At 41.7% G+C, this 27,737-nt stretch overlaps 1 protein-coding gene across 7 annotated transcripts in view; it reads right to left on the bottom strand.

Moving 5' to 3' along the window:
* CACNA1C (calcium voltage-gated channel subunit alpha1 C) overlaps positions 1-27,737 on the bottom strand; it is a 481,717-nt gene that overhangs the window by 70,115 nt on the left and 383,865 nt on the right. For 3 of the 7 annotated variants that reach the window (XM_057428116.1, XM_057428113.1, XM_057428115.1), the window contains exons 16-28: positions 25,702-25,816; positions 24,476-24,596; positions 24,279-24,348; positions 17,925-18,057; positions 16,147-16,276; positions 12,144-12,203; positions 8,359-8,465; positions 6,752-6,839; positions 5,484-5,591; positions 4,747-4,799; positions 4,493-4,639; positions 3,406-3,607; positions 2,785-2,943 (exon numbers count right to left, since the gene is read on the bottom strand). In XM_057428116.1, coding sequence (XP_057284099.1) covers positions 2,785-2,943; positions 3,406-3,607; positions 4,493-4,639; positions 4,747-4,799; positions 5,484-5,591; positions 6,752-6,839; positions 8,359-8,465; positions 12,144-12,203; positions 16,147-16,276; positions 17,925-18,057; positions 24,279-24,348; positions 24,476-24,596; positions 25,702-25,816 — 1,493 coding nt within the window. Of the gene's footprint in view, positions 1-2,784; positions 2,944-3,405; positions 3,608-4,492; positions 4,640-4,746; positions 4,800-5,483; positions 5,592-6,751; positions 6,840-8,358; positions 8,466-11,947; positions 12,008-12,143; positions 12,204-16,146; positions 16,277-17,924; positions 18,058-24,278; positions 24,349-24,475; positions 24,597-25,701; positions 25,817-27,737 lie in introns of all 7 variants that reach the window. The other 4 variants (XM_057428114.1, XM_057428117.1, XM_057428118.1 and 1 more) reach the window with 2 other exon arrangements.

The following is a 27,737-nucleotide window of genomic DNA, read 5'->3' on the forward strand; positions in this document are numbered from 1 at the left end:
CACAGGGCCCTCCTGATCTCCCTTTGTGTTGAGGCTCTCTAAAGAAACCCACAACATGTTCCATCTTTTTAATGTAGAATTCCCATCTCCCTTTCCACATACACATTTCCGTATCTCTAGCCATTTTTGCTATCTGCCTCTGGATCTCCTATCTTTATACAAAAATCTTTTCGAGTGGTGGCTACCAAAATCACACTCATAACTCCAGTTGAGGTCTCATTATAAATTTGCATAATGGTACAAGACAGTTTCCAATTGTGTTTGTTATCTCACCACTCCCTAACACGGACTGCTTTCTTGTTCGATTGCTACTGCACAGCAAACAGGGGTTTCACTGAGCTGTTCATAATGATACCAAGCCATTCCCCAAGTAATTACACTTAATTCAAGATCCTGCAAAGCACACAAGCAGTTCAAATCATATCTTTCCAATATGCATTATCTTGCATTTGTCAACTCTGAATTAAATTTGCAATCATGCTGCCCATTCCCTTAACTTTATTAAGGTCTTACGAAGTTACTCTCCATCTGCTATTGATTAATTCAAGTAGTGTCTTCAGCAAAAGTTGCCACCTCACTCTTCATTTCCCTATTTCCAGATCATTATACTTGTGACTGATTGCACTGCCTTATTCTAAGGTCATCTTCCAGTCCATCTCATAAGGCTCTACTGGTAATTGCTTAACTTTGAAAAACTTTATAGCTTAACTTTTATAAACAGCTGGGATGAACTTTCATATTCTACATTGGCTCAGAGTGATTTATTTACAGGATTTTCAGTTAAAATAATTCATCTGCAGCTGAAAGCAGTCCAGGGAAAAATGTATCATTGAGATGCTTTTAAAGTTTTTTGTTACATTCTCCTTGAAACACTTTAGTACTTGCTGGACTTTACTTAGAAACTTGGAATTTCACTGTAATGTGGCTTTTGTGTTTGCTGTCTGTTACAAAGTTTGACCCAAATCTGGCCACAGTATAAGACTTTGGAAAAACGTACTTTTCTCAAGATGGCTATAGATGTCCTAGAATCTCCAGAGATGCTGGCCTTCCTCAGCACTTCACAAACATCTCACAGCTTCTAGCTCCACCTGCCCTGTGTGTGCACCATTGTCACAGCAACTGAGCATGCTTCAGAGTAAACATTACAATCTCTCCCTATTGCTTCATGACAGCAGGGCAGTAGATAGTTTAGCTGAGAGAAGAGCACTTTCTTGTGCTTATGCTGCCTCACTCCTTTTTTGGTACCTTAGGCAAGACAGCAGAGGAAGCCTTTTCACTGGGGACGGGTAAGAACTAGACCAGATGAAGAAAAAGTAAGGGAGGTCAAGAAATCTGGTGAGATTGGACTGGAGACAGTAAGAGAAAATAAGGTGAAAATTGACTATGAATGTAGATTTAGACAGTGAGTGATAGGAAACTGACGCTAGTTTTGAGAGGAGGCTGGGAGTGAGGCAGACTGGGATTGATCCAGTGGAAAATGCAGTAGTGGGATGCTAAGATCAAAAGGGAAGTTGGTGTGGGAGTGCATGGAGAGGTACAAACTAGAGAAGGGAACAAAGTGTAACAGACAACCAAATGGAAAGATGATCTTTAAGGTCCCTTCCAATCCAAGTCATACTATAAATCTATGACAGGGGAGAGAGAGACTGAAAAGGAGATCCATGGACGGGTAACTAAAACTGAGTCTATATAGTGAGGAGAAGAGGATGACTGCTCGAGGAGTGCGGATCTGGACTATCTGGGCCACACACCAGGGAAGAGAGTTCATAGACTGATAGGGTGAGGAGAAAGTATGGGGTTTAGGGAGGAAAGTGACAGGCAGACTAGCTCTCAAGCAAAGTGTAGAAGAGAAGGGAGCTCAAATGTCCAAGGAAACTGGGAGCACAGTGATAGGCTTAGCAGGTGGAGCCTGGGACTGACTAGAAATGAAAGGGAGGTGAGAAATGCCTTGTGCAGAGACAGACTGGAAGGAACAAGCCAGGTAAGTACAGACTTGGAAAAATGTGCAAACATTCCACCTGCACATGGTAATCCATTACCTCTATTTGCTATTCTTGTAAATGTTTCTTTCATGGATTCACATTAGATCTTTGGAAAACCTTTGTGCAGTAAGGAAAATGAATGCACAGCACAGTGGACAGTAAGGCAATCAGCAGCAACAGTAGTGAAGCAAGTTAGGCAAACACCTACCAAAAAATGCTTAGGTGCAGCTGATACTGCCTTAAGGTGATGGGATGGACTATAGGGCCTCTAGAGGTTCTTTGTAGATAGTTTTTATGGTTCTTAACAGAGACTAAAGGAAATACTGGGGTCTTCCTGCCCTCTAGCCCCAGTTTCCTTGATTGTTTTGTTTGTCAAAATATTTGCTTTTTAATGCAGAAAAGACCCAGATTTAAAATTCAGCTCTCAGGTGAGTGGCAATTCCAGGCTTGTTGCTGCATTTTATAGAAGACAAGTCAGAATTGAGAAGTTGCTTGTTATTATAGTGGCCATTGGTGTATAATGTAACTGTTAGGTTCTTTTTCTCATTTGTTTTTAAGGAGTTAAAACAGAATTGCTTGAAGAGTCAGATATTAGCAGGAAGAGGATGAGAGGCAGATTCCTCATTTTAACTAAGTGTCATCAGGAAAGAACATGGTACAAAGTTTTTTATCATGTCCCTGCCCCTTTCCCTCAATACATTGGATAAAGGTGAAAGTGGGTCTCAACCATGGCCATTTCAACGTTTTCCCTGACAAAGTCTTATAATTAATTACCTGTAGGGTTTTATGACTGCTTACTTACTTGCATGGCCAGGCAGATGGTGTTCAGCAGGATCAGAACGAACATCAGGTATTCAAAATAGGTGGAGTTGACCACATACCAAACTTTGTACTGGTACTGGTTTTTAGGGATGTATCTCCGCAGGGGCCGGGCTTTCAGGGCATATTCTACACACTGGCGCTGTGAAAGAGGCAGGGTAGGTTTAAAAATAAAAAAAACAACACAGGGTTGGTCAACTACCTCCAAGCATAATAAAAATACAATATGTTTTAAGTGTCTTACTGAAATGAAAATGCTTGGCATAAGCATTTCTTTCAGGTTGCAATCCAAATGTGCATATTCTACCCATTGAACAGTTACATATGCATTTACTTTGGCCAGACAATGTCAATTAGTCATGCTCATCTAATGTCAGTGAACCAAATAGTACAGCACATATAGTTAAGTAAATGTTATCCCTTGAGCAAATCTTACAGCAAGGCTTTTTCTTTTATCTCACTCCTGAAAGATGACAGTGAAGCCAGCTTATAGTTTTATCTTGTTGGCAGTCTTCACATGTTCCTCTCTGTATGTATTTATCTCTTAGATGCTTATTCTCAGTGTATTTTCTATCTTTGGTGGCGATAAATTGTTGTAAATTACCTGGTTTTTGTCCAGCTCACAGTTCTTGTACTCTTGTTCTCCTTGTTCCTGAAATGTGACGATGACGAAACCAACGAAGATGTTCATCATGAAGAAAGCAATGATGATGATGTAGATAATAAAGAAGATGGAGATCTCAACCCTGTGATTATAGATGGGTCCCACATCCTCCATGTGGGAATCAATGGACCTATACAGCAACCTGAAAGCAAACAGGAGCCCAATGCAGAGAAAATCTGCAACTGCCTTGAGGCCTTATAGGTGATATTACAAAGTTTAACTTCGTGACTTTCCTCTACTTGCATCAAAATTAATTCACTCACAGAGTGCAGAGTGTAAACTCTTGCAAAAGAGAAGAAATGGCTCTTGCTAACTTTACACATTTGAACCTGTTCAGGGGTGAAATCTTTTTGTAGCTGAATAATTACAATTTAAAACAGAAGCATGCCCTTAAGTTAACAGAAGACAGGAGAGTCTGTGTTGTTGGCAGCTCAGTTTTGTGAGAAAAGGAGATCACAGCACTTTTAACATTTGTTAACATCACTGCTGGCATCACCCTGTGACACAGGTCAGGGTCAGCCCACCTGGTACCCTGCATGCCCATGTCACTCTGACAGAGTGAAGCTGTGGGAGTCCTTCACCTGTGGCACAGCCAGCACAGGCTGGCAAGACATCCCACCTCTGCCCATATCGCAGAGATAGCACTGCTGTGTTTCATATGGCCCTGCTGGCTCTATCAGGAAACTTGTAACACCTAGCAATACTGGTAAGTGCCTGACAGGCATTTTATATCCATTTATATACATAATGATTGTAACAAAGATTGCTATCACTGTTACTACTAGCAATCATTTTTTTAAGAGCTACAGACAGTGCTGTGCACTGTTTACAAGTACAGAAACAGCAATTCCTTTGGGCCCTGAGGAATTTACATAATACTACAATGACTGCTGCTACTACTGCTATGTTTAATGCTTTAGACCTATTTAAATACTTAAAATGGGAAAGACTATGCTCTGCATTTGAATTTCTCTTTTGAAATGAATGAGGATATTGCTACTGTTGCACTGGTCCGAGAAGCACTCACTCTGGCCAGCCCTCAAAGGTTGAGACAGTGAAGAGGGCCATCATGGCAGTCAAGACGTTGTCAAAGTCGAACTTGCTGTTCTCCCAGCTCCGGGGTTGTATCATTGGCTGGTTGACCTCACCATCCTTGTACGTAATGTAGTACCCTCTGTGGATGGAGAACAGACAGAGAACATTACAGAACTGCACTTCCAGAACAAGGCCCTGAGAGTGGGTGACCAGTGAAGGGGGCTAACTGGGAAAGGTCAGACCCACCTGCATTCTGCTTCTGTCTGCTTGGAGCTATCAGTGCAGCTGTACAGCTTGCCCTTGAATAGGAAGAAAGAGGAATGAAGCTTATTTTCTTGACAGCACAAGGGTTAGGGCAGATGATGTAGCAAAGAGACTGTGTTTTCTACTCGCTAAACCAACTATGAGTATGTTTACATGCTCTTTTGCAGGTAGATGTGAGCAAACTGGATTGGGAGTTGCCTGCATCTATGTAGTTCAGAGCACAGGCTTTCATCTGCTTTCACAGTACTTTTATGCGTATGTCCTAAGGTGTATGACTACTGAGTACTGCAGAACACTTCTTGACAGAAGGGTGGTGAAGGGCAAAGAAATAAAAGCAGACGTAAGGAAATGAATGAATAACCTCCTGTGATTATCTGGCATGCCTCTCTCCATGAGATGGGAGGTAGACAGCCTGCAAGTACCCCTTTCACCTCCCTGGCACTAAGTCATGCCACAAGCTATTTAGGGAAGAAGGTTACTGATGTTACTGATGATTTCTTATCATTACAGATGAAGGGCAGGAGTTCTGAATATGCCTGGTCCAGTTTTGGGGAACTGCTGGTAGCAGGAGCCCAAGTAACACTGACACTGTCACAAATGTTTTGCTTTTCACACACACGACTCCATCTCCCCTTCCCAGGCTTCTTGGTGGTAGTTTTCTTCCCATCACATAATACAGCTCAGCATAATGAATGAATGAATGGGCCCAATGGTTTTACCTTAAACAGCTGAACTCCAATGCAGGCAAACATGAACTGCAGCAAAGTGGTGACAATCACAATGTTTCCGATGGTTCGGATGGCGACAAACACACACTGGACCACATGCTGCAAATGGAAGATAGGGACAAAAGTAACTTGCAGGATTGTTCTGGCACCTCTGGCTAACGGGGAATCCCAAGACTAAATATACAATTAAGAGATTTACAACTAACAATTGCCCATTAAGTAATGTCTCATGAAAGAGGAGAGAATACCAACTTGTTACATTCCTCACTGTACTCTTAGGAAGTGGCAGAGAGGGACAGAAAAATACCAGAGCTCAGCTCTCTGAAACTTTCAGCAGCACTGACTCGGACAGTTGGGCAACCACCAACCCACAGGAAGGAATTTATCTAATACAGTAAGGCTATGTTAAAATAGACTTGTGAGTGCATCTGTAATCCAAGTAAACTACATCATTTAAGCTCAGCGGTGATGGGTGGGACACCCGGCTGGAAAGCAGCTTGGCAGAAAAAGACTTTAGCGTCCTGGTGAATACCAAGTTGAACATGAGCGCCAGCTGCAAAGACGAGTGGTATCCTGGGCTGTAACAGGCAGAACACTTTGAGCAGACTGAAGGAGGTGATCCTTCCCATCTGCTCTGGAGTGCTGAGGCCACCACACCTGGAGTACTGTGCCCAGTTAGCCTCCTCAGTACAAGAGAGATATGAATGTACTGGAGGGAGTCCAGCAAATGGTCACAAAGATGATTAAGGGACTGGAGCATCTCTTCCATGAGGTAAGGCTGAGAGAGCTGGGACCATTCAGCCTGGAGAAGAGAAAGCTCAGAGAGAGTCTTGTCAATGTACATAAGTACCTGAAGGGAGGGTACAGAAAAAGCAGAGCCAGGCAATTTTCAGTGGTGCCCACTGATGGAACAAGAGGCAATGGGCACAAACCGAAACACAGGAAATACAGGAAATTCAACTGAACATTGGGAAGCACTTTTTTATTGTGAAATGACTGAGCATTGGAACACGTCACTCAGAGAGTCATGGAGTCTCCCTCCTTGGGGTATTCAAAAGCTATCTGGGCATGGTCCCAGGCAACCCACTCTTGGTGGCCCGCTTGAGAAGGGTTGTTGGACAAGACAACCTCCGGAGGTCCCTCCCAACATCAACCATTCTGTGATTCTGCTGAAACACTACCTGAACCACTGCAAAAGTCCTTGTAGCTTGAAATAACTTGAATTTATAGTTTAGAGAATACATTGGGACTTTTCTAACCTTTAGTCCTTTGGCTCTGTTAATGGCCCTCAGTGGTCTAAGGACTCGCAGAACACGCAGGATCTTCACCACATTGATAGCACTGGACCTGGAAGCAAGTATTGGAAGGTTTGAGAGATACAGCAATATAGGGGGTGTGCTGCAAAGACAGATGGATTTTACCTACTCTTTCTTGTTTGAAATCCTACATACCCTTAGACTGCTCAGGATAGTTAGAGTGCCAACTCTTTGCTATGGCACTTCACGGCTAATGAAACTACTCTCTGGTGTTATCTTCGTAGGTCTTGCTTCCTCATCTAGGCAGGCTCAGTATACATACTCCTGGCTTTCACCGTCTTTGCTGTTTAATGAAGGGAACTGAACATAGGCAGTGTATATTGTTTTTTTTTTAAAGCAGGGCAAGCTGCCAAACACTCTGTAGATATCTATGATACAGAAATTGAGCCAAGATGTAGTCATACAAGATATTTTCAGATAAGGTTCAAAGAAGCACTCCACTGAAATATTCGTAGAAGAGTGGAAACTCCAGGTGAATCCAGCACTAAAGGTATACCATCCACCTGGAGTTTGATCCTGCAATGTGTTTGACCTCTGATCCCGCAAATCAATTGATTGTGTACATAAATTTAAAGATGTGGAACTCCCACTGAATCAGCTAGGATAACTTATGTACTTACATTTAAGTACTGAACATAATTATCTCCTACAACAGTACTCTCCTCATCTTCCCAGACTGAAATCCTGACTGAGAAGCTTTTCCATGCTGTATGACATCAGGCCCTCCTTACTGATTTTGGGAACAGTTTCTTTTACTAAGAATCTAGTTAGGTTTGTAAGAAAGAAACAGCAGGTCAAAATGAGCACTGTGCCATTCTTAAAACCTTGACTGAAAGCCTAACAGACCTGATAAATCCTTCTGTTTGACTATTTGACTTAGTTCTGGAACATAACATATGTCAGCTGCTAACCTGTAATGATGACAACTGGGAGCTCATTTCTTATCAGGTGGGATACTACTTAGAAAACGCCCTAACCAACACATGAAGTTCCATATAGTCAAGTAAATCTATAAACTTATTAAGCAAATTAACCCATCAACCAACACAGCATGATGCAACAGAAGCAGGATCAACAGTCACCGCCACCAGTACTCTGCAGATTTTCACACAGCTTTTCAAACTCTTGATGGTTTTTGATTGACCAAGACCCACAACATCTTAGGAAGTAGCAAAACACTATCAGCCCATTTTCCAAAGAGGTTATGAGAACTCTAGGAGGGAAGAGTAAGTCACTCAACTGTCCTGAACTGATACAGTGAATCAAGACATCTTGGAACAAAGCTAAGAACCATTATTCCCCATGGACCATTTCTAGTTGTCATTTGCTCTTTCTGGAAGTTACCCCCTCCATGTCATTAGAGTAGAATTTCCCAATTATTACCTCCCCTCTTGAGAATGAATTTTAATGGTCTTGAATCATCTGAGGGAAATACCTCCAGGCTTATGAGAAAAAAGTCTTACCCAGGTAAGACAATGATCCTCAGATGTTACTTCCCAACCCAGCCCTGCAATCCCCAAACAACAGCCAGTTGAAAATAGCTCACTTACTGGATCCCAAAGGAGATGAGAGAAACGCTGACCACCAGCAGGTCTAAGATGTTGAAATAGTTTCTGCAGAAGGAGCCTTTATGGAGGAAAGCCCCATATGCGGTCATCTGCAGGAAGGCACATGAAGACACAGACATACTTTGCCATTAGCAACTGTTCAGAAACCAAACACATCTGGTTGTGCTCAGAGTATATAACTGGGGAGGGGCAGAATTTCTAACATAGCAGACAATTTACCCCCAGACCTCAAAGGAGAAGCTGAGTCCCCATTGAAAGAAGAGAGTGAAAAAGACATTAAGACAACTATAAAAGACCTTACTAGGGAAAACAAATACTAGGTTCAGTGAGGAAAATACGCACTGTGAGTGCATAGAATACATAATGTTTAGAATCAGCAAAACAGCAGAATGACTGTTTGCAAAAACTACTCTTTGCAATCATATGCTTTTTCCTTTTTCTTCAATGGCAGAGGACACTAGTGGGTATGATGCTTGTATTATATAAAGGCCTCTTGAGCTAAATTGAATAAAAAAAAAAAAGGGCTCTTTTGTAATGTTTTTCAGTGCTCAGACCAGCTGCAGTGGACAGCTGAGTTCCCTTCCCTCTGTGAAGAAAAAACAGAATCCCTCAGGAATTCTATGTTTTGGAGCTGAACTAACAGGAGGAATTTCAGCTCTCTTCAGTTTGCTGCTTCTGTTCAGCTCAATCCTGTATTCCTTTTCCTATCCCTATTCAGGTTTTCCCACTTTTATTCTGGAAGGAGTTGCACTTTCCCCTTGGTTTTCCTCACAAAGCCTAAGGTAAGATTCTTTGAGACAGAGTGGTTTCTTAGGGGAGGTAATCATGAACATCACCCAGCAGAGGAGGGAAAAGATCTTACATGTTTTACAAAGGCACTCTGCCCCATCTGGGTATGAAGGGGTATTTAATACCTCCTGGCTTTAAGGAGGATGTCACAGCTCCAGAACTGGTTTAAGTGACTGTGTAAACAATAAACAGAAACGGGTCTCACCTGCAATGTCAGACCTAAACACCTCTGAGGTCAGAATTAGAATTTCAGACTGAGCTCAGCTACAGAATGTGACTAAATGAGTCTGGCATGGTTAAAGAGGGTGAGTTGATGGGGGTATTTGTACCACCTACCTTAGACTCAGTGAGCAACCTAAGGAGCTGCTTTGAAGAAACCCCATCCCCACAACAGCTAATGTCCCTCCATTACCTGGGTTACATCGGCTGCTAAATTTGGTCCTCTGAATCCCATCTAAGTTAGATGTCTAAAGTAACTTGAAGCAGACACCTTGAGACTGTTCCTCAATGATGAGCTCTAGCCAGACTCCCAGCAGAGAAGAATGAATGAAAAATCGAGTTTTCTGGCTCCTGTTAATGGCTCAGGATGGCATACATGCTAGTGGTTTCCAGCCATACCTGCCTGGAACAGCTTTATTCGGAGGAGGGGTGGAAGGGAACATGGTATATCACATTTTTTTCACCAAACTGCCTATCAATCAGACAGAACTTAGAAGGGGAGGAAGTATAAACTCTGGTCTTGGCTTAGAATTTATACTTATAGACACATTCAATTGGGGAAGAGGGGAGGGGTTCTTGCCATAACAAAGGTGGTAAAGATGCCTGGATAGATTTTGTATGGCAATCTTGAAAGAAAGGAGACACCATTGAAATCAGGAGGAGAAGACCATTGAAATCAGGAGGAGAAGCCCTGCTGAGTTTAAGTTCAATGCAAACTGTGGTTCTCTCAAGCCTGTGAGAGATGCTGTTATCTCAGAAGAGACTCTTGAAGAGTCTATAATCTGTGTCTGCTCCCATCTAGGGCACTGAACTAGGTTTTAGGATGACAATTAAAAAAACTTCGGTGGTCACCTTGCTAACATTCACCAGACTCCACCACAACAGTGTGAAGCTTGCAGGTGTCATCAGTAACATGAGGTCAGAGGAAGCTTGTTTCTCTACAGCCTTGATTCTTTTGTTTTTTTCACTATTTAGGCTAACTTTTCTGTTGTGGAAAGCACTGTGCTCAATTCAAAGCAGCAGAGAAACATGCATGGAAAAACCAATGCAACTTGTGAAGCAGGAACTGACAGGACAAGAACAGAATTTCTTAAACAATTGTAGTCCTTGCCCTTTTCTCCAATTTGAACTCAGAGAATATCCTGGAGTGGTGACATGAACCCACTGAAATTAATGGGAGGACATAAGAAGGGCCCCTCTGATGCACTCTCCTGATAAAAACAGAGCGATACCAGTGGGTTTGCTTAGGTTCTGCTTCCACTGAACTAATTAGGAGTGTTATTATTTGCTCCAGTGGAAGCAGAATTAGTAATTCTAAGTTCAAACAGGTGTCTTGAGCTATGGCTTTATTTTTAAGTGTTTCTGTTGAGATGTTTTTCTTTTTTGACAGGCCTTTTTGATCAGCCATTTGGTATGTGCTTTTTCAGATTTATTGTGTAGGCAGAGATGCACACTGCACAGAGGCATAACATGCACATCTCTTTGGAGAACATTATGGCTTTGGTGATTTTAAGTCATATCAAAAAAGCACGTTTCTCTACAAAAATGTTCAGGGGCCACCCTGCTTGCCAGCCTTCAGTATGGATACTGTTATTAGGGTCTTGAACTTGAGCAACGCTAAGGTACTGCCTGCCAGCAATTAGAACTAGCTTGCTGAGGCAAAAAACAAGCTGCCAAATGAACCTAGCATTTAGAAAGCCAGAACTCTGCTCAATTACTGTTATTTAAATTATTAGCCTACCAATTTGGGAAAATTAGTGTTAAGAACAAGGCAGCCTATTTTTATTTTCTTCCAGGCTAAACTACTATTCTGCACATTTTCCTTGGTATAGAATATGTTCCTGGGAATCGGGAAGGCAGGTTTCAAACAGGCAATGCAGCAGTTTTTCATTTGCAGCTACAGTCCTTGGTGTTTCAATGACTTGTACTTTTGGTTACGTCTTCACATCTAAAAAGTGAGCTACCGCGCTGAGCTCCCTGTCTCCTACTTGACTGCTCACCCTGTAACCTTACAGGGTTATCGATCACCCACTTATATAGGCCACTCTCTGGCCCAGCCTCTGGAGCTGTGCAGAATGAGTTGTAGCATGTGTAGGAGGTGTGTGCTCTCAGGGTTCCTTGAACAGGGAACAAATACGGTTTTCAGAATACTGGCCAGAGTAGAGAGTCATTTATGGGGTGATGGCTGCCTCCTTGGCATCCTCTTACTTTTCCCAACAGGATCATCCTTTCATTGTGATTCCCATAAAAAGCTTTGTATTATTTCTTTTTTTTTTAATAGGCCCTGAATGATGTTTGAATATCAAAATTTCACAGAAGACTTTTTAAGCAACTACCAAAGCATTAAAATCAAAAGATAAATAACCCTTTGTGTAGAGATAATAATGGGGTTTAAAAAAAAACACAAACAAACAGAAAAAGAGAGTGAAACTAAGAAAGAAAGAAAGAGAGAGAGAAAAAAAGAGAGAAAGAGAGAAAAAAAGAGAGAAAGAGAGAAAAAAAGAGAGAAAGAGAGAAAAAAAGAGAGAAAGAGGAAAACGAGTGTATTGCTCAGATTGGTTACCTTAAGAATAATTTCTAATGTAAAGATACTAGTGAAGACATAGTCTGCATTGCCTAGGATCTGAAAAATAAGCACAATTGGGTTAGTGGTACTGAGCGTGACCCAGGAACAAACAGGCGTGTGCGTTAGCAACAGACAGTGTCAGAAAACTAGTAAGCTTGTGAACAAGTAATGGTAGAGAAGATGGGCACTTTACCTTCAGAGCAATTTCAATGGTGAAAATGACAGTAAAAACTATATCAAAATAAAAGAGAATCTGTAAAAACAAAAGGGAATAGGATTGGGGAGGGCAGATCAGTGACTGATCACTTGCATGGGAAATCACAGTTCAAAATCAAATACATAAGCCTTTTAACAAGGGGACAAGGATTATATAGGAAACGGTTTTGTAACGAAGTGCTGTTGAATGCAGTGAAGGTCCTGGCACAGAGGACAAGCAGCACATTTCATGAAATCTTTTCTGAGTTACAATCCCATGATGACTCTAGAGGCAAAATAAGTTTTTGGTTGCTGTTGTAGGATTTTTTCTTTTTTTAATCTGATAGAGAACAGACGATTCCAGGATTTTCCCAAATACATATCCAAACTGAGAATACAAGGAGCCCGGTCTCCCAGTGGAAAACATGACATTCCTTCTTATTAATTTCCATTCTCGTTCTGTACTTCTCGCAAAGGAAGAAAAGCAAACCTCAGATTCATGCTCTTGCTATTTTTTTTTTGTCTATCCTGATTTGCCCTGGATTAGGCTCAAAAACAGAGACTGCCAATTGAACAGAATCCCAGCTCTTGTATTGCAACCATAATATCGTCATGTGCTAAAGGTGCCTAACTTAGATCTTGCATCTTTCCATAGGCATCCTGGATAACAGGCAAGCTGAAAGGCACTCATCATTCCCATGAACTTAGACCTGGTGATGAGGGTCCTGGTGGCATGCATAGCAGACCACAGAAAGTGGTCCTAGAGTGTCACAACAGGCAACAGCAAGTCTGGAAGTGTAAAGTGATTTTCAAAGTATCAGGAATATCTTTTGTTGCTGATCAATGGACCTTCCACAAAATGAAAAGCGGGAACTTCCTCGTTGACTAATGGGACCAGAATTGAAATATTTTTGTTTCAAATGTATTCCAATATCCCAAGCCATTTTAGTGTTATCTATAAGTGGTGAAAATCAAAAGTATCATGCCCTAGGATTGCTGTTATTTTACCGTTGTTTGCCCATGAGCAGGCCAATGTATGGAAGTTGTAGAAAACTGATCATTTGTCAGATTTAAACCTTTACTGCTAAAATACTAATAAACATACAGCAGTAAAGCTCCCTCTCCCATCCCACAGCTGTTTTTTTGTATTTCAGCGCATGTACCGTAACTCAGATTTATAAATGGATAAATTCCACAGCTTGGAATGCCACAGGCAGTAGGGTAGCTACTGCAAATTACAGGGTTATTTTAGATGGCACTATTTAAACATGATCGGAATCTGAACTAGTTTGCAGACACTAAACGTCAAGTGGGGGGGATGTATCACTTACTGCTACTGTGTAACTTAACATTTTTCAGGTCACCGCTCAGTCTTTGACCCCAAGTTGTTCTCACTTCTTCAAGGCTGTCTTGTGCTCCATCAATTTTTGCAACTTAGAGAATTAAAAAAAGAGCCATTTCAAGGATGGACAGATCTCAATTTCATCCTATATTAATTTACACATATTATGGCTGGAAATGCCCCCTTGCATGTAGGCCCTGACATTTGGTTATTATATGAGAGGAATAATTTTATAATCAATGGGCCAAATTCATGGGTACTCTCAGGCTGCTTTGCATGACTCCACCAACATAAAGCAGTCATAAACTTGATTAAAGTGGCTAATCAAACTGTACCTGCAGCTGCTTTACATCACTAGAGCATTGCAAAGCAGCTACAGCATACCAGTGAAGGTGGCCCCAAAGCTGCAGCTAGTAAAGATGTCCTTTATAGAGGAGATCATAGAATCATAGAATAGTTAGGGTTGGAAAGGACCTTAAGATCATCTAGTTCCAACCCCCCTGCCGTGGGCAGGGACACTTTACACTAAATCGTATCACCTAAGGCCTCGTCCAACCTGGTCTTGAACACCGCCAGGGATGGAGCATTCACAACCTCCCTGGGCAACCCATTCCAGTGCCTCACCACCCTAACAGGAAAGAATTTCCTTCTTATATCCAATCTAAACTTCCCCTGTTTAAGTTTTAACCCATTACCCCTTGTCCTGTCACTGCAGTCCCTAATGAAGAGTCCCTCCCCAGCATCCCTATAGGTCCCCTTCAGATACTGGAAGGCTGCTATGAGGTCTCCACGCAGCCTTCTCTTCTCCAGGCTGAACAGCCTGTCCTAATGAGAAAGATCACTGCTCCACCTGTGCAGGAAGCACACTTATCAGCAGGCATATTTATTATTATCTAAATATGAATTTACTTTAGAATATATTATAATGAACAAGCACCTTGTCAAGGTGCAAACAAGAGAATACTGTGAGCACACAGTCTTAGGACCTGTTTGGGCTTTAAAGGCTGTTTGATCAGACTGGGGAGGCACTTCCAAACACCTGCTGCCTGAGCCCTGTGTGACACAAGAAAGACATAGCCACTAGCCCGCCTAGGACAGAAGCAGTATCCAAGCCTCTTTGCTCGCCATTCCTGGGATATCTGTTCCTGTCTTCCTACCCTAGGACACTTTTTATCAACAGCAGCAGTAGTCTGCACAGTAGTAGCTCTTGGGCACATGCTAATGACTGGTTATGTTGACCCAGTGTGAAGTTAGAAGCAGTTAGTTTGCTTTCAGCTCGCTTTCGTTCCCTCTCAGGCCTCTGTGTGGCCACAGGGCAAGACATATTCTTACTGTTCTAGTGTCAAAGTGTAAAGGCAGACCACATTTGCAACCCAAACATCTTGTCAGTGTCCCCTTGTATGATACATTTTAAACATCTGTACCTGCAAAAATTAAACACAAGTTTTCATGCAACATCAGTGGCTTCAAATACACAAGACAACACTTTGTCCCAAACCTTCAGCTCTTTTATCCAGGACAATCAGCTTTGACTACTTTTTTTCCTCATTTAAATCTCTCTGCTGCAACTTCTGTGGTATGTCAGAAGCCCATATGCCAGCTGACATCATGCTGCAGCGCTAATACATACTGACATACATTTATCCCTACACTGTGGGCACACTTAACTGCACAAACGGGTCATCGGTGATACAAATTTGACTGTATTATTTAGCACCTTTTTTCAGGACAAAATGCAAAGCAGCTCTGAGATAAGCTCAGGAAGAAATCTCCATTAACACCTTCTCTGCATGCACATGTGTCTTTAAATGCGTGCTGAGGCCAGGATATTTCACAGAGGTAGAACACTGAGTGTTAAATTAGGGTTTTATTATTAAACAACAAAGAAAATTGTCCCACTCTTTAAGCCTAGCAAGTTCTTCAGGCATAAAGACACCAAAATTCCACTGCAGACAAGCAGAAATTAGAAGTCTCACATATGACTGCTGACTTGCTTGATTTCTGCAGTGATCCCAGATTGGGTTAACTGGCAAAGTTAAGGGAGCACTGAATGCTCCGAAAGGCTAATAAGAATGGGCAGGAAAGAAGGTGAGAATGTATCTCTGTGTTGAATGCCTTCCTCTCCTTCCACCAGAACGTTGAGGAGAGAAGCACAGCATATTTTCTGAGGATTACCTCAAATTTAATGATAGCTTTGCAACTTGTGTTCAAACAGTCTGATTCCAATCTTGATAGCACCATTTTCCTCCAGAGTGACTGTATCAAACTCAAGAGCGTTACTCCTGATTTTCACCAGTGTGAACAAAATCAAAATCAGGCCCTGGACTTTTTAGTTCAATAGAAATCATGTGGCATGTTCCAAAGGGAACATGCAAAACCCCCATGTTATAATTATCTGTATCCCAATCAATGTTTCTACAGCCCATTTCTAATGCCTTAATTCCAGCCTCCTGCCCTTCCTTGCCCTACACGCTTCTGAAATGAACTAGAGGCCAGATTATGCACTGATTCATGTTCTCTCACACACAGCCTAAAAAAGGATAGGGAGTTACCCCTAAAGCCTCTGATGCAGCTTTTTCTGCATTTCCTTGCTTCAAATCATGATCTGCTTATACCACACTTTTAATAAACAGTGAGGGAAGGAGGATGGGAAGCATACTTGGTTCCTAAAGGAGAGGTGTCGGACGGGGTCCTCAGCGGCCAGGGAGATGCTGCTGAGCAAGATGAAAAATAGGATCAGGTTGGTGAAAATGTTATCGTTAACGATTCGATGGCAGTGGACACGAAACCTGAAAGACAGAGGAGAGGCACAACTTCATCTCTCAGAGAATAGCAAGACATGAGAAACATTCCCCCCTCCCCTTTTGCCAGCAGGACTGGCCCTGGAGGATTGCTCCACAGAGCACCTTCCCTCTGCCCCAGAAGCAGGGAGAATGATGGACCCAGCAGCTGTGACGGGTGCTGGGCAGCCTTGACTCTCCATGTCATGCAGTGATGCACGCAGAGTGATTGGCTGCCTGTGGGACTCATGCTCAGTGCATTTGAATGAAGAACAGTTCCCTCCTGACAGAGTCCTTTGTGATTTAAATGTGGTCTGAAACGTTCCAACCCCAAATTATATCCTTTGCTTTCATTCACAGAACCATTCCCCATTCATTCTACTGTTCATCGTGGGGCATCTACCTTGGTTACAGGGCATAGACCTGGCCAAATAGATATAAGGCTGCAAAGGGGTTCTGAGAAGACATGCCATGCAGGGTGTCTGTTGAACATCAGCCAAATACAGAGTGCTTGGCACTCTTGGTAGGAAACTAGCAGGTAAAGAAGTAGCAGTCTCCCATCAAACAGCAGCATCCTTACTGGAGACCACTGTAGCACTTTCCGTATATTGGTATGAGGGCAGGAGGAGTTAAACCTCATAACACTTCTATGCATAATTCTAGAGACACTTCATTAATCCATTTAGCTCTACTTTTGGGTGTTAAGCCTCCAAGCCCCTATTAAAGCAATTTCACAGATGATTGCAGAGGTTAATTTACTTCTCTTCAAAAAGCGACAGTGGGTGGGTGGCAAAGCTGACATTAGAGTCCATGAGTCCCAGTCATCATCAGTCCCTCCCTGCTGCACATACCCAAGGAGGAGTGGCACAAACCCCACTGTGGAAAGACTGGATGTAAATTCAGCTGTGCTTTTACAGACCTGCTTTACTTTGGGGCTGTGATTGGAGGCCAAGTGCCCAAGGGATATGTTGGGATACACGGTACTGCACAGACTATGGGACAATGAGTTAATTTCTGCACCCTTGGGAAGATAACATCCCTCTGTGTCATTTCTCAGCCCTTCACTCACAGAACTGGTCTTGCACATCTGCGTTGGATAGACAGTTGGGGAAATGTGAATCCACATTGAGGGAACCCAAGGGAAGCAAGAAAATTATTATTCTCAGTCTCCCCTCAGAGCTATGGACTCTCTTCCTCCTCCCTTTTCTTCCGTGCTCATTCTTGACATGCAGAAATGAGCAGAAACACATGAACTCCCTACTGGGAGTGGATTTTGAGCAGCCATTAGAACAGGAAGCTCCTAACTCATGCTTGACTGATTGCATGATGGCTTGCTTGCAATTTGGACCCGAATATATTGGGGAATTCCATCTACTGACTTGCCTCCAAGACCCTTATTTCTGAAGGTTTTATGATTTGTGTCTTCAATCAGCCTTGCAGGTGCCATGAACTCCCACTGAATATTGTCAGGGGGTTCCCTACAGTTACACTTTCATGAAGATTTCATGCCAAGGCCTTTAAAACAGAGACTGGTCCAAGGATGTCTCTGGTATGAATTGCTGGAAGGGAGCTCTGCACTGCATAACCTTTGGGGCCTAGCATGAAAGGGATACCTGCTCTCCGCCTCCTTGTTCCAGCTAAGCAGTCTCTTAAATACCTGTTGTTAGGACTGAAGATGAAAAAAGCACTGGCATCAGGCATGGGCACAGCCTTTTCCTTGAGGTGCAGCTCAGACATCGGGCGAGGCCGAGGGCCAACAGGCATCTCCGGTTCTTCCTCATCTTCCTCTGCTGCAAGAAGCATTTTTGTCTTTTAATACAAAATACAATCACCTTCTGGATTGCTGGGGGATGTGTCTCTGTCATAACTACAGCTAAAAACTAAGAACTGTTGAAATAGGATGATGAAAGCCTGAGGTTCCTTGCCCATCTCCTTTCTCCAAGGCAGCATCCGCTGCCCAGTGCTCGCCCTGGCACACATTGCTCTAGACTCTTTGTGAAACCATTAATGCTGGTAAACCCACAATATCCTCACTACAGTCTCTTCAGATTCTTCACTGTCCCTTCTGAAAAAACCAAAAAACTTCAAATGACTGACTTGAACCATTCGCAGTGGTCTAAATCCATTATGTATTTTCTTATTTTCCATGGACACAGATAATAGAGAATTCCCTTCCTTTTGCAGAAGGCTTTTACATACTTGAGGACCATCATTATGCCTCTATAAGGATTTCTGGTTCCCAGAGCAAAACAATAGCAATCTTTCCTGAAGCGCTGTGTTCCTTAGGTCTCTGACCATTCTTGCTACTCTCCTCTGGATTAGCTGAAGGATTCACTTGCAGTTGAGGTTTTGTTGGTGCAGAGGAGAGCTGGATTACTTATTGCAATACTATATTCCTGTTTATATATCCTTTATGGGCACTTCTTTTCATTATACTTCAGTATTAATTTGCCATCAGTTCCTGATTTGCACAAAGCACAGATTATTTACCACAGAATGGCTACCTAGCCTGGCACTCCCCTTTCTGCGTTTGTGCTGCTGACTATTCCCAAGAGTGGCACTTTGACTTCATCCTTATTGAACTGCATCTTATTTTATTCAGACCATTCCACCAGTTTATCAAAACTGTTTTTCTCCTCTTTGTAAGGCTCTCCATGGAGCCACTGCCACATCTGGGATGGTGTCTGGATGAGCGCAAGTATGCACGCAGGTATGCGCCCCAGAGCAAACATGGAGCACAGGCACTTTGACTTACAACAATCAGAAATTCTTTAAGTTGTCCCCTTTCATAATGCAGTGTAGGGGAAGACAGAAAAGGTGGAAGCAAGGCTGAGACTCTTGAATCTGATGCCTATGGAGCAGATCTCCAGGCACTGTGCAGATCAGTGAGCACTCTCAAGCAGAGGTGGGGGCTAAGCAGTATGTGGAAGAGAACCTTCCACTTTTGAGGATTTCCTCTACCTGGAGTCAGATGCTGTTTTGTAAATGGCATAATAGGATTTTGCTATTTTAAAGATTCCAGTCCTCTTAATTAGCAAGACAGGAAAAAATTGTTTAAGAGAGGAGCTTGACAGGTTAGATGCAGCTGAATCAGGAGAAACTATAGTTAAAAGGTTAATCTTGAGTCCACAGAGTGAGCTAAATTCCAGGAAGAGCCTGTTCCTCTAGGGTCAGGTACTGTACTTGATCTGGTAATGGACACATGAGAAAGAACAGATGTATCAGCACAGATCTTATCTAGATGTCAGAGCCAGGAGAAAAGTGGCCTTTTCAATGCATGCCGTTATTACATGTAAATAGGAATCCTTCTTTACACTTTCAGTAGCAACAGTTCAGCTCAGATTTGCTTGATAGATTTTTGCATAAATGTTTGAACTGGTACTTAAGAGTTTGTACTTTTAAAGCCAGACTATTTTTTTAACAGCTCCATTTTTTGTTGTAACCTAATTCATAATACTCCTTCTACAGGCCTTAATAGTTAAAGAAACATTATTTCAGAAGTACTTTTGTACTTGTAAAATTGGTGTTAATACTTATATTTATATAATATTAAAATACTTTGCACTTGTACCTTTTATCTACAGATTTCAGAGTGCACTGACAGTGAGCAAGGTAGGCAAGTTCTTTTTCTTCTTCAACAGTCTAGAATGATCATGTTGGATATTTGAGACTCAGTTAAAAAGACTAGTGTTCCAAGTCCCTGCTCTGTGCCTTCACTATTAGATCTTCTTTTTCTTTTACTTGAGGAATGCTTAAAAAAAACACTTTAAATGGGTATGGTACAACGCCTAAGGCAAATGGACTCTTAGCAGAAGGAGCAGCCCCATGAAGACCATAAAGAATATTGTTTCTCTTATCTTTTTCTTGTTTCTGCCATAGAGCAAGAAGCATCTTAATGATTCTGGCAACCACATACCTTCAGACTGGAAAATGCATCCAGTTCCTCAGTCATAAATAAAGAATAATGTTTTAAATATTTTTCATTTAAAGTAGGGTCTAGGGCACAGAAGAAAGGAAACACTGAGGCCCAAATACACAAAGAATAACTCGATTACAGTCTCAGCTCAGGTCACTACCCACTTGTTCTTTGACTGTTTTCTATACCTCAAATATATTTCTGTTTAAAAAGTGACCCTTCTAGTCAACCTTGCTGTGAAATCATAAAGAAACATGACTCAGAGCTGCTAAGTTCAGATCTAGGTTTGAACTCTCCTAAAGTTCAAGGAAATTCAAATCTGGGACTGTCATCTTGAATTATGCTTCATTGGAATGGCGATATCCTTTGGTTGTGAAGCCAAAAGCACACACAGGCTACAGTGCAGCACCAGTGAGAATTTCAATGAGGGTTTTTTCTTTTACTGTACAAAGACCAGAACTCTTGTGTAAGGACACTGCTTTCCATCAAGCTCCCATGCATCACTCCAAGCTATTACCTTCCATCTGACATTTTGAATTCTTTGTCTGTTTCTGTACTAGGCTACAAGACCAGCTCCATGTCTTCCTATAATAAACATATCATCATAATAATCCTTCTAGAGTACACAAATCTCTGGAGTAGCTAGTTCTCTCCTTTCAAAGATCTGATGTTCTGCAAGTACACAAAGTACCCTGGGGGCTAAGAGCAACACTGTGTAGCAAACAGAGTCAGAAGAGGTTACTCAGAAAACTGGCTGAGGCAGCAGAAACAAACAGGAGACTGAGTGAGGTAAGTTGAAAGAATAAAGCGAAAACAAGTGAGGTGGCCATTTCAAATTGTTTCTGAACACTGTATCAGGGTGAAGGATGTTTTCAGAGGATGGAATGGTACACAGCCATGGAATGGTCACAGGCATTAACAGTTTAAATCCTAAACAGAAAACAGTAGAACCAGTTGACTGCATCTAAGAAGCAACAGGATGCTTTACTCAAAGCACCGTTGAAATGGATACACATGCAAGCGGGCAAGAAGAGGTGAATTCCCAGACGGGACATATATGGCTGCACAGCATCCACCATCACCAGTACCACAGCTGGACCGATCAGCAATTGGCAGAAGAGTTCGGGACTGGCCGCAAGGGAATTGGACAGGGGTACGTGTGAGAATTGCATGCTAATTCTGGGGAAAGCCCTGCTACACAAGGCAGATGTGACATGCCGCATCAGCCTTGGTGTTTCTGAACTTTTTATAGCAGAATAGAATAGACAACTATGGCAAATCTGATTAACAGCGGTTTTACAAAACTTTGCTGCATCTAAGCCTTATGGTTGACTTCCATGAACTCTGAAAAAAAAGTGGTCAGGTAATTTTGTGAGCTGTTAGAGATCAACTTCACTCCTCACAAAGAACTGATAAACAGTTCAGGGAACAGGCCTGTTTAGACATGGCATCAATCAATAGCAGATAACCAAGATGCTGTCCTTTTGACTTTCTAATAGGAGACAGGAGAAAACCTTACTATCCGTTCAAATTTTAGGTTCTGTTCAAAAATATGGTAAGCCAGGGATTGGCAGCCCAAGGCAAGAATTAAGTGTTTTTACTTAGTTTTATGCACTCTAATCCCATGCATGGCCACAGATAAAATGTCTATGGCACAGGCTGTAGATGTAGTTTTTGTCATATAATTCAAATGACAGACTATTTCTAAGCTATCCACAGGAGGTAACTAAAACACAATTCTATTATCAGTAGGCTTAAATTTGATATACAGGTAACAGTACCTTCACTTGAAAAAAAAATGCAATGTTCTGCAAATCCAAGCCAGGTGAGACACAGAAACAAAACTGTATCAAGCTGTTTTAATTTATGCTTCTGACTAAAGTCTCCCACAAGCCTCTTAACAACTGGGCATGTGTGTCCAGTAACTGCCTGTGCCTATGGAGGTGCTGGGAAGATTAAAGCCAGAGTGATTTGCCTGAGGCAACGCTAAAACAGTACTGTATGGTGTTGGAACCACATTCTATTTCTGATAAATGGGTTATAAATATGGAAGAATGTAAGTATAGCAAAACCACGGATTTCTTTATACTGAAAATCAAATGCAATGAACAGTTTTCCTTTTTGCTGTTCCGAAATCCATGCCTATCTATTTAAAATGAGGTATTGCATCTTTTTTACCCTATCACATCAACCTATTATCAGACATTTATTTACTAGGAATCACAGAATAGAGGAGAATGTGTTTTATTACCTATTACAGCCTATTACGTAATGGTAGAAATGTAGAAGAGAGGAGGAGGAAAGGATCACAAAAGGCTCTCTGGTTCATGCCTCTGCTAAGCCAGGATCAACTAATTATTATATCTAAGCTTTTTCTGGCAGATATTTTTCTGACCTGCTTTTAACAACATTCAGTGATGCTGGGCTTCCATAACCACCTCCATGATCTTTTCTAGCCTCACCTTTAAAGAATTCTCCCCTAGAGTGAAATCTTAAATCTGTTACTTCTGGAGATAATTCCCCTCTTACCTTTAACAGGCTTTTATGCATTTGAAGATGTTTCTCCTGCCTTTCCTAGCTCAAACAACCACAATTCTTTCAACCTTAGCTCTTGCTTCCTGCTAGTAGTGTTTTCACCATGCTTTCCTAAACTCCTTCCAATTCAGCCCCACTTCTCTTAAGCAGAGCACCCAAACATGAGATACAATATTGCAGCTGAGATCTTATCAATGGTGAACAGGATAAAACATTTGCTTTGCTCTGGTTAGCTTTCATTGGGCAGTTAGAAGAAACCCATAAGTGGACTAAAGGGTCATGTTTCCATTGGTTATAAATCTCACTACTTGCTTGGTTTTTGAAAGTCAGCAAAATGCTTTTGGCACCTGTTGAGCCCGTGGTAACAGGATTCAGATTCTTTTCTCAAGGACTATTACCTAACTCTAGGTTGTCTGAGATCCTGTATTTGTGAGCTGTTTATTCCTGCCCACGTGTAGAGCCTGGCACTTTCAATTTTATTTAGACCATTTATCCAGTTCCTCAAGAGCTCTCTGAATTCTAAAGCTGTCCCCTAGCACGCTTCATGCCATCTGCAAATGTAATAAACATATTTCCTCTTCCATTATTCACGTCATTAATAACAAACTGATCTTGGGACAAGCCCTTGGCTTGTAGAACCTCACTTGGGCCATCACTACTCTCCATGTAAAGGGTCTCAGCAATTTCTCGTCAGTCATCTAAATCATGTCTTTCCAGCCAACGTATGAAACAATCGTTTGCCTTAGCAAAGCCAAAGAATTTGACATCGACTTTTTATTTTTTTCCTGTCTACAAGTCTTGTCAGCCCCTTTTAGAAGAAAATACGGGTGGTTTCATGTGAATTGTTCTTGGCAAATTATGCTGGCTGCTAGTCATCTCCTTATCTTGCAGTCATATAGTTTGTGTAATCATTTGTTCCAGCACTTTTCCAAGAATGGAAGTTGAACTGCCTAGCTTACAATTCTTCTGCTCCAGCCCTACCCCCATTCAGAATCTCTTGAAAAACTGCTCCAAGTTCTGAGATTTCTTCAACCAATCTTTTAAGTATCTGAAGACGAAGTTAATTAGGTCCAACTGACTCAAAAACTAGCCTAATTAATGCTCTAGCTTGAATTTTTCCAATTCTAGGCTGAGATCTTACGCCGTTAGAATTATATTAATAAGTCACACTGTGTGTTTTGATTAGCAAAAGTACAAAAAGGCATTCAGCACTTTTCAGCACTTTGTCTTTTATGAGTATCTGCTGTGAGTCTCCTCTCACCACTGACCACTGAGAAAATAGACTGAAAACAAAGTCATATGTATATACAGAGATTTGTATATTATTTGATTTGGTTCTCTGTAAAACTCTGTATTTGGAGAACCAAATCAAATATGATTAGTCAGTATAGGAACTACAAAGGACCCGGTCCACACTTGTGCAAACACAGGCAAGCACATCATCCTGTCCCATCATGAAAGCACTACAATTTCAGCTTAACTGTTACCAATTTGGCTTTATGCATTAGCAACTGGAGCTTCTCTTCTTTGAAGCAGGGATAAGAGAAAGAAGACATATACCTGTCGCTTCTGTTGTAGGATATGGACTCTTTTCTTCATTTTCATTGGGCTGATAATCATCAACGTTGATCTAACAGAAATGGAAGGAGAAGCAGCAAAGACTTTATCAGACAAGGCAGAAGGTTTTCATCCCATGAGAAACCCAAGCCATTCATGCCATCGCTGCACAAAGAGTGCTGGCTGGCCCCAGACCTTACCTTGGTAGCAGGTGGGGATTCTCCATCAGCAGTGATGGATTTCAACTCAATTTTCTCCTCCTTTGTCTCCTCCTCCACAGCTGTTTTCTCTATCTCCTGTTTCTTTTCAGGACTAGCAGTTCTAACAATTTTACAAGATAAAAAGCAAAGAGTTACAAAGGTGAAAAGCTGTTTCACTTTCAGGAACTTTATATACTACAGCACACACCATGACAACAATCACCTGGCTGACACCTCCCTTCTGAGTCCAGTTTACATACCAGTGGCTCCACCTTGTCCTGATCTGCAGGCAAAGGCAGAGACTACTCTAATTCTGTGTAGCATCCTTCTATTTTATAGCTTTCTCAATGGCATGTGTCTGTGGGTGTATGCATGCACATGTGGGGAAGTATTTGCCTGTGTGCACACATGTGCATCCTAGGTCTGTCAGTAGTGATCTCTTTATTCACCCAGTGACAAAGGCATGAATCAGTTTCAACCCATATTCTTGGGCACTTACACTAGGTTGCCTACAAAGTTTTGCCCTCACTGCACTCTAAAAGACAGGGAAATCTGCTGACTAGCACACAGGATGAACCAAGAAGGTCTGCACGAGAGTTCCCCTCCAAGTGGCCCGGAAGACAGTGAATAGAAATAAGCAGTAAGGAGAGTCTTCCCTGCTGTTGGCAGCTGGGAATGTTAGAGAAGCTCTGCATCCAGCTCATGCCTCCTAAGAGTCTGCAGAAACACTAAAAGAACTGGCAAGAGAAGAACAGCATGTGGCATCAAAAAAGAAGGAAGCTGCTGAATCTTGTCATGGGAACAACAGTCTGAAAATACACCTCGTGGTCCAAAGCACTCAGAAGGTAATAGGGAGATTCAAATGGTTTTGTAATATTGACATCATTTCACACCCATTCTCTTCTGGTGCCTTCGAAAGCTCATCAGACACCCAGACTTTCTTTACTGTGCTCACATCATTGCAAATGTGGAGACTCACAGCTCATGACACGTTCCTGTCCTTTAGTTTAAATTCCTTTACATAAAAATATATATATACATAATTCCACATGTAATTACTTTAATCACAAATATAAAATATATACATACCCACAGAGAAGTTATACATACATGCTCCACATGCACACATACTTACTTGAATATACATATATGTGCATAATGTGTGCAATGTTACTCACAGGAAAGCATGCAGATGAGTGCAGATAGGTGTTTGCAAACGGATTTACCTAGCCAGCTTTTTCCTTTCTTTTTCCTCTTCCTCCTCTTTCTGTGCAGATGTTAAGCTCTCAGCATCAGCAAGGTTGTCCACAGCAATGGCCAAAAATACATTCAGCAGGATATCTGTTTGTGTGCTACTTAAAGAAAATGGGCTTTGAAAACTGCAAAACAACATTATACCAAAGGTTTCTTAATTGAAAGATTTTAGCAACCTGTCATCAGATCTCTTGGATATTCCTAACTCCCATTTCACACAAATGTTCAGGACATGCATATCCAGCACACACAGATCTACACCTTCCATCCAAATAGCTACCACACTGTGTGGGGTTTCCAAAATTTCACAACAGAATGACTGATATAAAACATGTAAATCCCGACTTACATTTGAGTTTCCAGTTTCCCAGAATAGTCTCACTTTGTGTAATAAATTCCACAGAAGACAAAGGGAGTGCTGAATGCTTTGCATCTTTGACGGCTTAGGTCACTTTTATTAAAGCATTCTTACGTTTGTGAATCTCCTACTATAAGACACCTGGGCTTTCCAGTTTTGGCCTATGCACATGAGGTGAATAACCATATTATAGGTATTCCCACAGACACGAGTGGACTTTATGGACAGCAAGCATAGCACTCTCACTAGCATTTCTCAGGCAACTCATTTAGTCTGGTCATGGAAGGGCTGAGCTGACAACTCTGCCACCTCCTAGCAGAGAGTCCATGCATGGCCAGTCATGTCTATGTAGCTGGAGGGCAAGGAATCACAACTATTTTCTCATCTTGCCAGTCAGTGTTCAGATCTCATGTCAGAAATCTGAACATCAGCTTCTTTTACAAATTTATTGAGAATGGGTCTTACTACACATGGTAACTTTTATGAAAACTGCCGTTCAAGGCTTAGACTGGAAATACAACCATCCCTCCCTCCCTGGGCTCCAAGGTCTCATGGCCCCAGAGTCAGCCAGCTTGTAGAGCTGGCTCGCATTTTTCCTCTGCAGTTCACAAGGAGATCCAAATTGTAGCTTTTTTTAAGCTGCCAGGCAGACTGCCTACCTCGACCTTCAGATAAGTAGAATTGCACCATCTCACTTTGAAGAGAGGGCACGCAGGTCAACTGAAATGTCAAATAAGGGGTTTGAGAGATCTGAATTATGAGGAAAGGCCAGAAGAGCTCGGCTGAGACTACAAGGCTTTACAGGAGAATTGGTACAAAAAGCTTTATAGGAGAATTGGTATAAAAAGAAATGTCACCTCTGACACAGGAGGGCCATTTATTAGGGAAGCAGAACCCAAACATGAACAAATGTGGAGCAAACTGAGATACAGAGCAGAACCATATCTCTATGTTATATGCAAATTCCTGTGAAAAGACACCCACAGCCTTAACATGCATGTGCTGTGTATCTCCTAGGATATGTACAGTGCCCTCACTTCACCTTGAAGCCTGACAGAACTGAAGTTACTTAACACCAGCACAGGCTAAGATAACAGAGCACATGATTTTCTCTTTGAAGAACACACAGATTGCAGTAACTGCAATGTAACACGGCTCCTGTTAGCTTATACATGAATTAATATATGATCTTACAGAAGTCAATTATGTCAAGCATATGTTACTCCTATTAAAGCATTTGTATATAGCATATTGTAGATTACACAAATTTCTATTCCACATAAGTCTCGGATGAAAGTGCATGGAATATATTACTGAAAAGGCAATTAAAGCAAAAATATGCAGTAAGTGCAGTGGGTACACACAGATATTAGTTTCTGGAGAAAGCAGGAAAGAAAACTCTACGAGAGAATTAAGGAGAAGGAAAAAACCACTAAACATATAAAGATACTAAATAAAAGCTAGCATGCAGAACTGGCACATAGCTGGCTCTTACAACTGTTTATATGCCTTAGCACTTGCTAAAATTAAACAAACTTGTTTAACTTTTGGTAGTGCAAAGCCAAAATTCAGACCTAGGGAAAAGGTAAAAATGTAAGGTACGAAATCAACTATTTTCTGACATAACAAAGTAATAAAAGGTGGGTTCAA

The sequence above is a fragment of the Pezoporus wallicus genome, unplaced genomic scaffold (assembly GCF_028554395.1).
Source record: "Pezoporus wallicus isolate ANWC-B61680 ecotype Strahan unplaced genomic scaffold, APGP_CSIRO_Pwel_v1 contig_2908, whole genome shotgun sequence".
NCBI lineage: Eukaryota > Metazoa > Chordata > Aves > Psittaciformes > Psittacidae > Pezoporus > Pezoporus wallicus.